This window comes from Euprymna scolopes, chromosome 1 (genome assembly GCF_053919585.1).
Source record: "Euprymna scolopes isolate OS-2025 chromosome 1, ASM5391958v1, whole genome shotgun sequence".
NCBI classification, from domain to species: Eukaryota; Metazoa; Mollusca; class Cephalopoda; order Sepiida; family Sepiolidae; genus Euprymna; species Euprymna scolopes.
The window spans coordinates 184,182,504-184,196,251 of record NC_136482.1 but is presented as its reverse complement, the minus strand read 5'-3'; the positions used below and the strand labels follow the sequence as shown (position 1 = coordinate 184,196,251).

Genomic DNA, 13,748 nt, shown 5'->3' with positions numbered 1-13,748 from the left:
AGATCCTAAAAAAAAAAAAAAAAACTTTCTTGACAGCATGATACGAGGTGCCTTCAATAGGTTTCCAGACTTTTTTAGCATGGGCACTTTTATTGATAGTATACACATGAAGCTCTAGTCCCCTTTGAAGTAATCTCCTCCGGCTGCAATGCACTTGTATCATTCCAACAACTTCTAGAAGGCCCCATAGAAGTCCTCTTGTGTGAGCATGTCAGTGACCCTCTTTCATCTCATATTCTCATAATGACAACCTTTAAGGTTTTCCTTGAGCTTAGGAAATAATCAAGTCACAAGGAGCAAGCTCAGGACTATAGGGAGGATGAGGAACTGTCTTGATGCCTATTTTGGTCAAATAGTCTGAGACAAGGACGGAGTTGTGGACTGATGCATTGTCCTGTTGGAAATGCCACTGACTCGATTTGAAAAGTGTTGGCCTCTTTTGATGGAATCTCTTCCTGACCTCCCTTAAAACCTCAACATAATATGCCTTGATGACTGTCTGTTCAGTGGAAACCCAGTGTATATAGATCATGCCTGTGTTCTCCAAAAAAGGGATCATCATAAGTTTCTGGGTGGATTTGCTCTGTCTTTCTTGGGTTTGGGAGAGTCAGCATACTTTTTTTTTTTTTACATAGGCATCACCACATTATCAAGGCCCAGAGGCCACTCAAGGATAAGGGTTAAAGAGTGTACAGTAGAAATTGGTCAATATAGTAATCATTAGTAATGAAAATTTGGTAAATTTGATAACTTATATGGAACGGCTCATCAAGAACTTATTAACTTTAGACTTGAACACAACCATATTGTAGTCAGCCGGAAAGCAGGAAAACGGAAGACAATTCCACAGGCGTGCAGTTCTAAGAAAGAAGCTTTGTTCATGGAATCTACGTTTAGGTTTAGGCACAGATAAAGAGTGGGGGAAATTATTGATAGTGTTTACAGCTAGACGAGTGTTTCTTGTGAAAGTTTGGCGAGGGGGGACCATAGACTGAAGCTCAGTTGGACACTTTCCATGCTTTTACTGGGAACTCTCTCTTGATCTATGAGTCATAGCAGTGGATCCAGCTTTCATCACAGGTCATCAGAGCATCAAGAACTGCGGGATCTGAATTGATCAGCTCGACCCTCTCCCTACTGTCATGACAGCATCTTTCTTTCTGATCTTCTCTGAGCACTCTTGTGACAAACTTTGTGCAAATCTTCTGCATCTTCAGTTTCTTGCGAATAATTGTGTGTACAGTTCTCACACTGACATCATACGGTGCACTTAATGTCTGTCTCTATAGACACACAACTTCCTTATCCATGAAATTCTTTATTTGGCCAATCAACTCTGGTGTTCTGACTTCCTTACTCCTCTCACACCTCATCATCCCTCAGAGACCTTCTGCCTTCCTCGAATTTCTTACTTCAATCAAAAACTGATGCTGGATTCATGCAAGATGGTTCAAAAGCAGTCTGAAGTATTCCAACGTTTCTGTGGCATTTTTTTCAAGTTTAAAACAAAATTTTATTGCATATCGTTCTTCTAAAGTGTCCTCATGTCCAGAATGCATTTTTGAAATTCACCAGCTGTGACAATCAGGTAAGGTGTATTCCAGTTCCTGCTGAGAGTTGTTCATTTGAAACTGTAATAAAAAAAATTGGTCAGGCATTTCATGAGATATATAGCAATAATATACCGAATTTTCAAGAGTCTATGACAATTTTAAATTCCTGTACAAAAAAGTTTAGCACCTTGTATTTTTCCAGCATATTTATTTTTGTATACAATTTCAGCAAAAGAAATAAGCAAGGTAAGTAAATATTTATTCCTTTTGTTTTTGTGTAAAATACGATTGAAAAATAAATTCTGAGCAGATATTTAGTTTGATGATTGTCAGTTTAAATTCAGGTTTATGGGTCTATGAAAACAAATGAATTCATGGAGGTGTTGCAAAGAGACTGGTTTTGAATAATATTCTCTAGCCATCTTCTATTTTGGGATTCACTTGTGGATTTCCTCTTTGCTGCTCTAGCAAGGATTTTTGTTGATGTGGCCTCCCATTTTTTTTATTGAATTTGAATAATTTTTTGTCATAAGAAATTGCCAGGTCCAACACCCGCCAAAATAAGGATTGTTTTTTCTGCATCACTGAACTCTAGTATGCTATTTTTTTTTTTTTACTATAAAATAAATTAAAAAGTTTTTGAAAATAAAAAATACATCTTAATTTTTCATTTAAAATTTCATAAGATTATTAAAAAGGTTCTCGTGTAGCTGATGTCTTCCTGATTCTACTTTTGCTTTTTCTTGCTCACATGCACTTATGTTAGTGAATATTCTGAATATGTAGCAGTGAGCCGACATTAGAGGACTTTTACTTTTTTTGTACCAAAACGGTCATTAATAATAGATATTTTTTTTAAATTTAACCTATTTCAAAGTGATGTAAACTTGTAGTAGTAATTCTTCTAATGCACTCACCTCCAAAAGACAGAAAGTCTGTTCTGTTTGCTGTCAAAACATAGGGGCTGGGAGAGGAAGCAGAAGACGTGGTTGATTTTATGGGAAAGAGTGTGAAACTAACCGCGAGAATTCCTGAGATTTGAGAGGAATAAAAGACCGAACTAGGACGGATAGGCGATTATGCTTTTGTTCAAGCAGAGAAAACAGTGAGCGGAGAGAAAAGTCCCTCCCTAAAGAAAGTTCTGGCTCAAGGCGAGAAAGTGAGGCTGAAGTTCCCAGCAGTTTTCAAAACTATTGCCAATAAAAATAAATGAAAACAAAAATCATTTTTCAATCAAGTAAAAATTCCATTTTTTTTTTTTACTTGATTACTAAATTTAAAAAGTTATTCTAGCAAATTAACTAACAATTTAATAAACAAAACTATCGTAAAAACTAAATTTAACTTGAAAATACTATAAAAAAAATAACTTTTTAAATTTTGTAGTAAAGTAAAAAAAAAAAATAGAATTTTTACTTAATTCGAAATAAGAAAAGTGATTTTTGTTTTAATTTAATAATTCTCACCGTGCAATATTGGCGCCAACTGTTTTATATTTGTAGAATTCGTCAACGATGCCCTTGGCAAACATTGTATGTTCCTTCGAGCCAAGATCACAGTGTAGTATCTGTTCTGATGCTACACTCTACCTTTTCTGTCCTCGATCAGAGGAGAAATTCTTCATGATTGAGACAATTTTTATTTTTTATCCCTGTCCAGAGTGCCCCTTTTTGAGGAACTGGATTTTCCCCACATTAAAAACCGACCTTGTGTCTAACTCTGCTGTCGTGGGGGAGACAAGTACATAGGAACCTTGTATGTTCCCTGGCAGATTACATGACCTAATCCAAAATCCCAACTACTGTTTCAAAAGATTTCTCATATTGTTTGTGTATGGAATTTAAGATTGGCTCCAAACATGCTTGGAAATTTTTAAAGAAATCTTCAGTTGCATTCCCAGGAGCCATCAAGCCACTTTTTGTTATATCCTTCTTAAAGTCCAGAGGGTTACCAAAGAAATCTTTTTGATATTTAAATATTTGCCGGATGTTTTCTAGGACTTCTTATGGTACTCATAGGATTGTGAGCATTGTGCTCAGTCATCTTTTTCGCGTAAAAAGCACGCATCCAAGGCCCTGTCAATAGTTTTTCAATGGTCCCCAACACATGAAATTCAACAGCAGGTAATCTGTTTTTAAAACCATTTTTGAGCTTTTTCTGGCGGTCATTTGGTTTTTTAAACTTTTTTAAATATCTTCTGATTTCCTGAAAATGAATATAATATATACCATCCAGATGCGAAATTATATTCAATCGATTTCCACTGATTTACAAACTAAACTGCATATTGGTAAATTTTTAGGGCAACTCAACACTTACTTTTTAGGTTTTCGGGTCTGATAAAAACTAATATCACATTTACATTTGGAGCAGACAAATGCGTTTCTGGATATTATGACATTTTTTCCAATATATTACACGGTCCTGGATATGACCTTAAACTATATCCGATGGTGAGGCCCCAACTTGCGGGCTTTGGGGAGTGTGGAGCCACCCTTTAATTGCCATTGCTCCCAGGTCCACTTTGACCAGGAGTGGTAGTACCTGCTTAGGGTCCCAACTATGGGTTAAATAGAATACGACTTAAAAAACAAATATATTATATTAAAAAATCGTTCTTCAAAATCACCAGATTCGGCATTAAATAACCTGAAAAGGGTTGATATGCCGTAAAACAAAACAACCAAACCAATATATTACTTAATGAATGTCAGTGGTGGGTGGTCGCCATTCTTAACATGGGGAGGAGGGGAGTTCGTAACATGCATTAGTAATTGTTGAGTTAGGAAAAAAAAACATGACCGCCAGTGGAAACATAAGGGATTACAATAGATAATAAAGGTTTTGATATACAGAAAACTACTTGCTGGTGCTTATTCAGATTGGCACTTATGGCGATAAACAAAAATGAAGAAAAACTTTATTGCTTGTTACAGATCGATTTTTTTTTAAATATGTGGTTTTAAACATAAACAACAGTACTTACTTGTCATGTCGAAAATATTAATATATCTAAAAATTACGAATATTCATCGAGTAGAGCAACTCCTATTGTGTTTTTAGTTAAAAAGAAAAAAGAAAGTCTATCGCTAGAGGTTGCAAATGTTGGAAGCCATGAAAGTGGTGAAAAGAGAGATAAGTATGTCCCCTATATTCTCAATCTTCAGGACGTTCACATCTAGGGAAAATGCAATTTCTCCCCAGTTTTCCATAAAATTACTTTAAACTATAAATATATATTATAATCATTATTATATAATATTATACTTATATAATCGGTATTATTATTATTATTTAATACTGGATGAATTTTTGTAATATTACTATTTTCGATATGACAATTAGACTAATCCGAAAATTACACTCAGAGAGAAAGACAAAATGAATGAATTGCTTTCAATTGTCATCGCACTTGAAATTGGCATGTTTAACTCTTAACATATTACGACGTTCGTCATTAGTTGATTTATTGATGGCTGTTTAAACAAACGTTTTGATTGGCTATTCTTTTATTCAGAGATATATTTCATTTTCTAGGCGTAGTTTGTTAATTAAAATCTTATTTATTAACTAATGCTACAAAATCTTGCATATAAAAATGTACGAAATATTTTTTGGGTCATTATATAAATTATCACAATTCTTTCCATTTTTGTAAGTTAATAAACTGAATATTTTCAGAAATAACAAATAAATAACCTATATTCACTTTCGTAAAATTGATAACAATTTTAGAGTTATCTTCTCATGAAACAACCACCGATAGCCTTATCTTTCTTTCTTTTATAAATTGTTTACTATATTGTTGTCTGTTTATTTGATTTCTAATATCCGTAGAAATGTCATGATTGTGTGTGTTTTTTTTTTAAGACGAACGAGTTAATTTCGTTTAAATAGAAACTTAAATATGTATTTGATGTACACTGTAGATGTATAATTTTTTTTCTCTTGAAAACTTTTTTTAAGATAAGAAAAAAAAAACTCTTTTTTAATATATATATATATATATATATATATATATATATATATATATATATATATATATATATATATTAGTATTCTATTAACATGGCTACCAAATCGTGTACTATTTGTAATTGTGAATGTTTCGATGATCGCATGAAATACTGCACAATGTGCAGAAAATGGTCGCATTTCTGTTTAACTTGTCTGCCAAACACCATGTTGGAGAAATGGAGCAGAAAGCATATGAAATTCTTCTGCAAAGTCTGTGTTTCTTTGGATGGGAACTACAATTACTTCGCGGTTTTTAATCGTCTTCAAGGATATCCGTGTTCTACTCGGAAACAAAGCGAAGCCGCTGCAGAAAATGAACTCCTGTTGCTTGAAACCTATCAAAGCAACGTTTTACCTAAATCTGCAATCAAACTGGAAGATGCACCTGGACAAAGTGATGAAGTGAGTTGCGAGATTTTGAACATGTTTCAGCCGGCATTGTTGAACCAGTATTCCCCGCGTGAAATTGCTGGCGACGGCAATTGCCTCTTTCGCTCTATATCGCTTGGATTGTACGCTTCGCAGTCTTATCATTTGCACTTACGGTTGCTAACTGTCGTCGAACTAATGAAGCATCAAGATGTTTATGATATCAATAGCAAAAGTTATAAAGATTTTCTTCGTGACAGCAGAATAATAACTAGCGACTACAAAACACTTGTCAACCTTGCTATGCGTCCAGAATCTTATAGCGAAACGATGCATGTCTATGCCCTTAGTGCAGCTATCAACATTCCAATTATGGTATATTGTCCTCCTCAGTCGTTATTTCAATCAGTTTTTACACGGTTAGTCACCGGGCGAGACGTTACACGAACACGAGAGCCTCCCGTAACCATAATGTTGACCCAACTTTTTGTTCCTGAGAATTACGCAGAGTTTGCTCCCAGAAAGTTCTGTTTGCTGTATCCCACTTCAAGGGAAAAACACGTTTTAGATTTATCCTTGAATATTTCTTCACTTAATACAAACGTCTCGAGTCTCTCGAAAAGGGGGAGTGAAAATGCCTCGGATATTGTGACAGATGGACATGTTTCTCAAGAATCGGAAGATGAAGAAATTCCCATCTGTTCCTCAGGGGTTAAACTTACACATGGACAATTCCTGGATGTATATGGCATCGTAAACGCCTTAACCACGTCGGACAACATTCACACGGAAATTCCTGACGGAATCAAAGAAAATGTTTACTTTGTGGTGTTGAATGAAAAAAATATTGTCCGCCACCAAAAAGGGAAGAAAAGCACATTTTCTGATGATTGCGGCATTTGGAACGGGAAAGTTGGTACGTCGCCGAAAACCGTCTATTCCGTGATCAATGAAAAATGCTTTAAAATATTGCACGTGAAGGATGGTTTGTACTGCATGGAAAAAACGGTCAATAAAAAGAGGAACTATACACCGTTAGAACCACAACCTGAAAGGGGGACGTTGCTCGAGATACAACGATATTACACGTCGCTTAAAAAAGATCCGACTTATAAGAAAAGAGTCAGTTGGATTAAGTGTGCACCAAGTAAATTGCCCGTAAATTTAGATTGCGCCATCGTCGAATATGTTGGCGCATACCCAGGACTTTCGTCCCATGGTAATATGAAAAAGAAAAAACGATAAACAATTTATGAGGAACACACGGTTAATTTTAAGCTAAACTGCAATAAAACTGAAAATGTCTAAACCACAGCATAACAAATGGACTGGGGAAATCAGCGCTAGTTTGAATCACGGGGTTTATCTAGGGGAGGTAACTAAAAACTTAAGTTTCGTTCATTGGCTTTGAAAACTGTTTCAATTAATAAAAATCGAAAGATCAAATTTCAGGTAATTGTTATGTCGCAGTAATTAAAATATCCAAAAATTACGAAAAGCAATAAGATCGAAAATTAATTATGGTGCTTATGCACTTTTGTTACCGCGCTTTTTTTAAAAAAAATAGTATTTTCAAGCTAAATTCAAGTTTTACGATATCTTATTAAATTGTTAAGTGAAAGTAAAGAATAGTCAGAAAACACCCCCTCCCCATGTTACAAATGGCTTTCTAAATAATAACGTTATTATTTCGGCACGGTAACAAAAGTGCATAAGTACCTTAATTATTTATTCAAATAGTTTTCGAAGATAATTAGCGAAACCCGTGATTCAAACTTGTGCCGGAAATTCCGAGTGGACTCATCTTGGCTACTATATTCCCAACGTTTCAGCTGATGTAACCTCTAATCTTCTTTTTAATAAGAAGATGCCTTATTTTTTTTCAACAAAAAGGTAGAAATGAATGTCAGTTAAGACATCTATCATTGGCCTTTTTGCTCAGAATTAAGTGTAGTATCTGTTTGGTATTACACTTCATTTTTTTTTTTTGTCCTCGATCAGTGTAGGAGAAATCCTTCTAGACTGAGGCGATTTTTATTTTATTTTTTTATAATCCAGTGCCTCTTTTGGGGGACCTGAATTTTCCCCTGCATTAAAAACTGATCTTGCATCTAACTCTGCACTTGTGGGGAGACAAATTGTATCAATCTCAGGACTTTTTTTGCATGTTAGGATTGTCAATTAACAATTTGTTAATTAGCATGCCAATCAGAATACAGAATTTTCAAGAAGAATTTTGGCACTTGATACTGAAATTCAATTGCCTCCCCTTGTTCTTCAAATTGAAAACAAAAATGTTGTTCCAGGACACTAATGCACAAATGCTGAATTTTTTTCTTTGAAAAATACTTGGTTCTTCTCTTCATTATTCTAGCGAAATTCGAAAAATAAAATATTGAATTCCAAGTGAAACCAATAATATTTATTGAATTGTCATGTTGCAGTAATGAAAATATCCCAAAATCACAAAACAATAAGGTAGAAAATTCATTATTAATGAAAACAGTTTTGGAAAAAAAATTAGCGAAAATTAAGTTTTGCTGAATTGGTTAAAGATTTTCAGTTTTCAGAAAATATTTATCTCCCATTCTCCGGTTTCTTTTTAGCAAAACTCAATTTTCACTAATCGCCTTCGAAAACTATTTTCATTAATAACTAAGTTTCCACCTTATTGTTTTTCGTAATTTTTGGATATGTTCATTACTGTGACATGACAATTCAGTAGATACCATTAGTTTCACTTGAATTTCAATATTTGAATTTTCGAATTTCATTAAAATAATGAAGGAGAGCCAATACCAAAATATCAGGACAGAAAAAAAATGATCAATGCAAAAAAATTTTAATAATCAATTAAAATTGTGAGCAATCGAAAGAAATTGATGAATTCTACAAAAATAACCAGTTCTCATTGATTTTCTTTGGATAAATGAGATTTCTGTTCTCATCTTGGTTGTTATATTCACAACATTTCAGCTGATGTAACCTCCTTAAGGTGCATATTTTTCAAACTTGGTAACCTGGATGGAATTTTGAACTGAACACTTTGGAGTGGATTGTTCTCATTCCATCAGCCATGACATTTTGGATGTATAATGTAACAGTTAGAATTGATTGTTAACAAACGCTTTTAAGCAATAGTATTCCGGAGGATGAAGGTTCAATCCTTACTATAGGCAGTAATAAATAAGAATAACATAAATTAACAATTTAATCTGATGAGATAAGAACAAGCTATAATTAAATGGAAGGTTTGGTCTGAAATTCCGTACAGATTCCTCAGAGTTTGACTACAAGGTTCACATGAAGGTCAAAGGTTACATTGCCTGAAACAAAATATTTACAACCAAGGTGAGAATAACAGTACAAATAATTTGAATGAATCCTCAAAAATTTCAAAGCATATATTGTCAGTGTTTTACATTTAAAAAGACATTACTTTCTATTTCTACAAAAACATAAGTTGCATTATACTCTTTTAATAATTAGTATCATCATCATCATCATCATCATATTTTACATTATTTGGACTACTGTTCTCATCTTGAGTGTTCATGTAACTACTGACCTTCTTCAGGTGTATTCTGTCGAACTTGGAAATCTGCACAAAATTTCAAATGGAACCCTTTATTTATTACTTGCAGACCCATGGCATCGTGTATACAGTACTTGGTAAAATTCAGTTGTAAGTTATACTCTTCAGGAGGTTGAAGGCTCAATCCTCGGTGCAGGCGACACTCAAAATTACAATTGCCAATTACTAAGGACTTCTAATCAGTTGTAACTGACAAAATGAGAGCATGTTACCCCCCCCCCCCCCCCCATAGATTAATTAAAGAGTTCTGTTCGGAATTCTGTGCAAATTCCCAAGTTCGACAGAATATACCTGAAGAATGCCGGGGTTTACATCGACCAAAACATGAAAATAACCTCAAGGTGAGAACAGTAGTACAAATTATCAATCCCCATCTCAAAAATCCGGAAATCAACCATTTTATCATCTAATTTCTATTGGTAAAGAGTGTAACGTTTTCTGGCAGCTTGCAATCCCAGTATCCAAACTTGGTCTTTGGAAATTAATTCCATTTGAATTTCATTGTTGAAGATCCTTGTTAATGGTATACATCCAACTTTTCTTGGATCATCCTATTTTAACCTCAGTTTCTCCAAGCATCATTCCTTTCAATGTGGCCAAATCAGTGTAGTCAATTGTCAGGAACTCGTCAAGCTTTGGTATATTCAGCCTCGTCAACAGGTTATCAGAGCTAATATGCTGGGGCTGACCTGATCTGGTATTGTATTTCTATCTGGTCATTTCTCTATTATTATGCTGATGAGATTTGTAAGAATTAGATAAACAGCCTAACACTCACTTACAGAATTATATTCCTAACGCAGTTGCTATATATCCTCCCTCCCTGGCAATGCGAGGAATAGCTTGCAATATCTGACCTGGCATCAATTTGCAGAACTGATCCAGTACTGATATAATGACAGAGCTAAACTCTACATACAGGGATTGACTTAGACTTTGGAAAAATTCTGTCATGCTAATGTTCCAGTGCCCACACTGACCTTAAAATACGCCATACTCAAGGCAATTTTTGCCCTCATGATTAAAGAATAAAATTAGAGAAAACAAAAACTCATTTTTTTTTTCTTCCAAAATAAGCAAAACTTCCAAGCAATAAAGATGTTTTTACTTCTGAAGCCATAATTTCTCCTTGAAACTTGTCAATTTCACAATGTTTTGGTTCAATGTAACCTCAAAAACTCTTCACGTGTATCTGCAAAGACCTATGGCATAGTGGATAAAATTCAATTGTATACTCTTCTGGAGATTCAAGGTTCAATCCCCAGTAAGGGCGACACTCAAAATACAATTGCGATGAAATGAGAGCATGCTACTTCCGTGGATTAAATAAAGGGTTCTACTCCAAATGGCGTACAAATTCACAAGTTTGACAAAATACACCTGAAGAAGGTCAGAAGTTACATTGACAGAAACTTGCAAATAACACTCAAGATAAGAACAGTAGTTTGAAGAATCCAAATAATGTGAATAACCAATTCTCATTTCAAAAATTCAGAAACAATTGTTAATTCCAGTCCGACAAAGGAAAAAAAAATTTTTTTTTTTTAAACTTTGCTTCAAGTCATATTTCTATTTTTTCACAAACAAAATAAAATAACAGACTTTCAACCCAATTGTGATTGAATTTGAAAATACTGTCAATCAAAAAAAAAATTCTTATTAAATATATTTTCTGATTATTTTTGTTTAGAATTTATTTTTTTAAAACTTTTGTCAGTAAACAAGGCCGATAGCCATTAGTTGTGTGCTCTCGTGTAATGAATGAATGCGTGAATGTAGGATTGACATGAAATTCTTAAAGATAAACTACAATGACCGAAAAATGGGCTGAAATGACTTAAATAGACTTAAATGACTTAGAATGACTTTAATGAACTTAAGGATGAATTGAATGACCTTAAGAATGACTTGAATGCTTAAAAAAATAACTGGAATCCTTCAAAAACAACTTGAATGATCTGGAGAATTACTTGAATGGCTTTGAGACTGACTGGTTGTAAAGTGGGTGGCCCGAGTGTTTGTAGGTGTGTGTGTTGGGGGATCAAAACAACCCTGTTTTAAAAACAAAAACGTTGGCTAGGTGTTTGGAGGTGTAAAAGAAAAAAAGAAAGTTTTAGTAGGAAAGTAGGCTTGAACCCCGAACCTTTGACGTGGAAGTGGAAACAAAATGGGGAAAAAACCCTGGGACCTAACCATCTCGGCCACAACAGAAGAGGAATGAACAGCGTTTTAATTTAACGTTGTTAAAATGAAATTAACAGGTGCGACAAACTCAAGTCGCGTGATGTGTGACCTTGAAACATGACGCGGCTGCAAGTCAGTTTTTGCTTGTTTTATACTGAAAATTGAGATATACACAGGATGCTCTAAAAATCTGGAAACAAATAGCGCGTGAAAGTTGGGCAAATTAAATAGACAGGCGACCCCCACCCCGTTCGTAACTCATAGATATTCATTTAGTCGTGATATAAAAAGTTTTAAGGAATGAACCGAGCGAGAAGTCCAGCGAAAAAAGCCTTTTACAGGCATACACAAAAAGCGAACATACATACATACAGTTTCGCTTTTATATTTAAAGATTTCATTAGCCATGAGATAAAAAAAACCCTGTTGTCTAGACATCAGCTAAAAAGTCTCTCGCCACCACAAGTCCTTCTCACCCGATATGCATTTTTCTTTCTCTCCGACCCCATGCAGTACTTTTGTCATGCAAGCCTGTACACACTAATTTGCAAAGTGCTCAAACGGCTGCTGCTGTTAATACCTTTGCTATCTATCCGTCAGCTGCTGCTGCTATTTTCATATGCGCTCTGTTACTGTGTTGTGACTTTGGCCAGAGATATCTCCAGCTTCCTGCCCCCACCTCTTCCTCTGGCCAAGTATCTATCACTGCAATATCTGTGCTACACATGCTTACAAAACGTCATAAAAACAAGTAACAATGAATTATGTAGACAGGCGAGTCGGTTTGTCTGTCATTCTTCATTTTAAATAACATTTTTATCGTTAAATGCTCAGATTGAATGGACACATCTTTACAACTAAATCCACTGGAGAAAAAAAAAAAAAAAAAAAAAAAAAAAAACTTATTTCATGCATTAAAAAAAAAAACAAAAAAAAAAATATTGATAAAATAATTTATTTACATTTTAAACAATTGTTTTCTTTGTAAAAGCGTTTGAAAACTTTATTTCAATTCAACAAGTTCAAAAATCTCACAAAAGTATTTTTTTTAGGAACAAAAACGCAAAATGTACTTATTTCTTTTTCTTTCAATGGAAATATTTGTGTTGCAATGCATCTTCGGCTGTGATTCGACTGTTGGGGTCAAGGTCAAGCATTTTGCCTAAAAGGTCAAAGGCCAAATGTGTAACAGCTTCGATGAATTTGGAGGCAGATTTATTTTTGTCATCTGCTGCCACGTTTCGGAAATTAAAACAAAGATTCTGCAGATTCATCGCTTTGGCTTGAGGCAAGCAAATTAAATCTTTTCCTGAAGAAAAAAAAAAAAGTTTCATTTGTCTTTTTAACATTTTTTTTTATTTTTTTAAATGCTCCCATATATTTTAGATTAGTTTGGAAGTTAATTTCTATCTCTGGTCAGGTCTTTATTTATCCCTTTCTCTCAACTCTGTTCTTATCACTTACACCTGTTTTCCTTGGCCTCTTCTCTGTGCTTCAATGGTGTCACTAAAGTAAGAAAACTTCTGAACAACCTCAACAGGTTATTCTAATACTGAAGCACAATACTGATTGTATATGATTAATTGAACAAAAGTTGCCAAGTTACTCCTGGCTTGGGGAGGGATAGGATTGCTGGTTCAGGCTTTTTCCAACAGTCTTGATACAGATTTTTTTTTTTTTTTTTTTTTACTCTTTCATCCAAAACAAGGCATATAATCACTTGGATGTATTGTCATTACTATTTAGGATCATGTCTAACAGAGGATTGTAAGGAATTGAGTAGCGAGATGTCTATTCACCCATAACGAGCGAATGGTGTTTTTTGTTAAGTAGAGGATTAGAGATAGTCGCATGGTCCCCTTAGTCAAAAAATGAGTACACGAAATTTGCCGAAATTATATTTACAACCGATGTGCTTTATTTAGAGGAATTAATCCACATGCAATGTTAAACAGTTCAATACTGAAAAGGTATAAGAAAACATTACTTGCGCAATTGTTTCAAGATTCTTTGGTGGGAGTGCAAAACAG

At 34.4% G+C, this 13,748-nt stretch overlaps 1 protein-coding gene across 1 annotated transcript in view; it reads right to left on the bottom strand.

Annotated features, from left to right (window-relative positions):
• Positions 1-12,657: 12,657 nt before the first annotated feature.
• LOC145278202 (cell division cycle 7-related protein kinase-like) overlaps positions 12,658-13,748 on the bottom strand; it is a 78,638-nt gene continuing 77,547 nt past the window's right edge. The window contains exon 11 of the mRNA XM_080130490.1: positions 12,658-13,027. Coding sequence (XP_079986616.1) covers positions 12,807-13,027 — 221 coding nt within the window. The 3' untranslated portion in view covers positions 12,658-12,806. The remainder of the gene's footprint in view (positions 13,028-13,748) is intronic.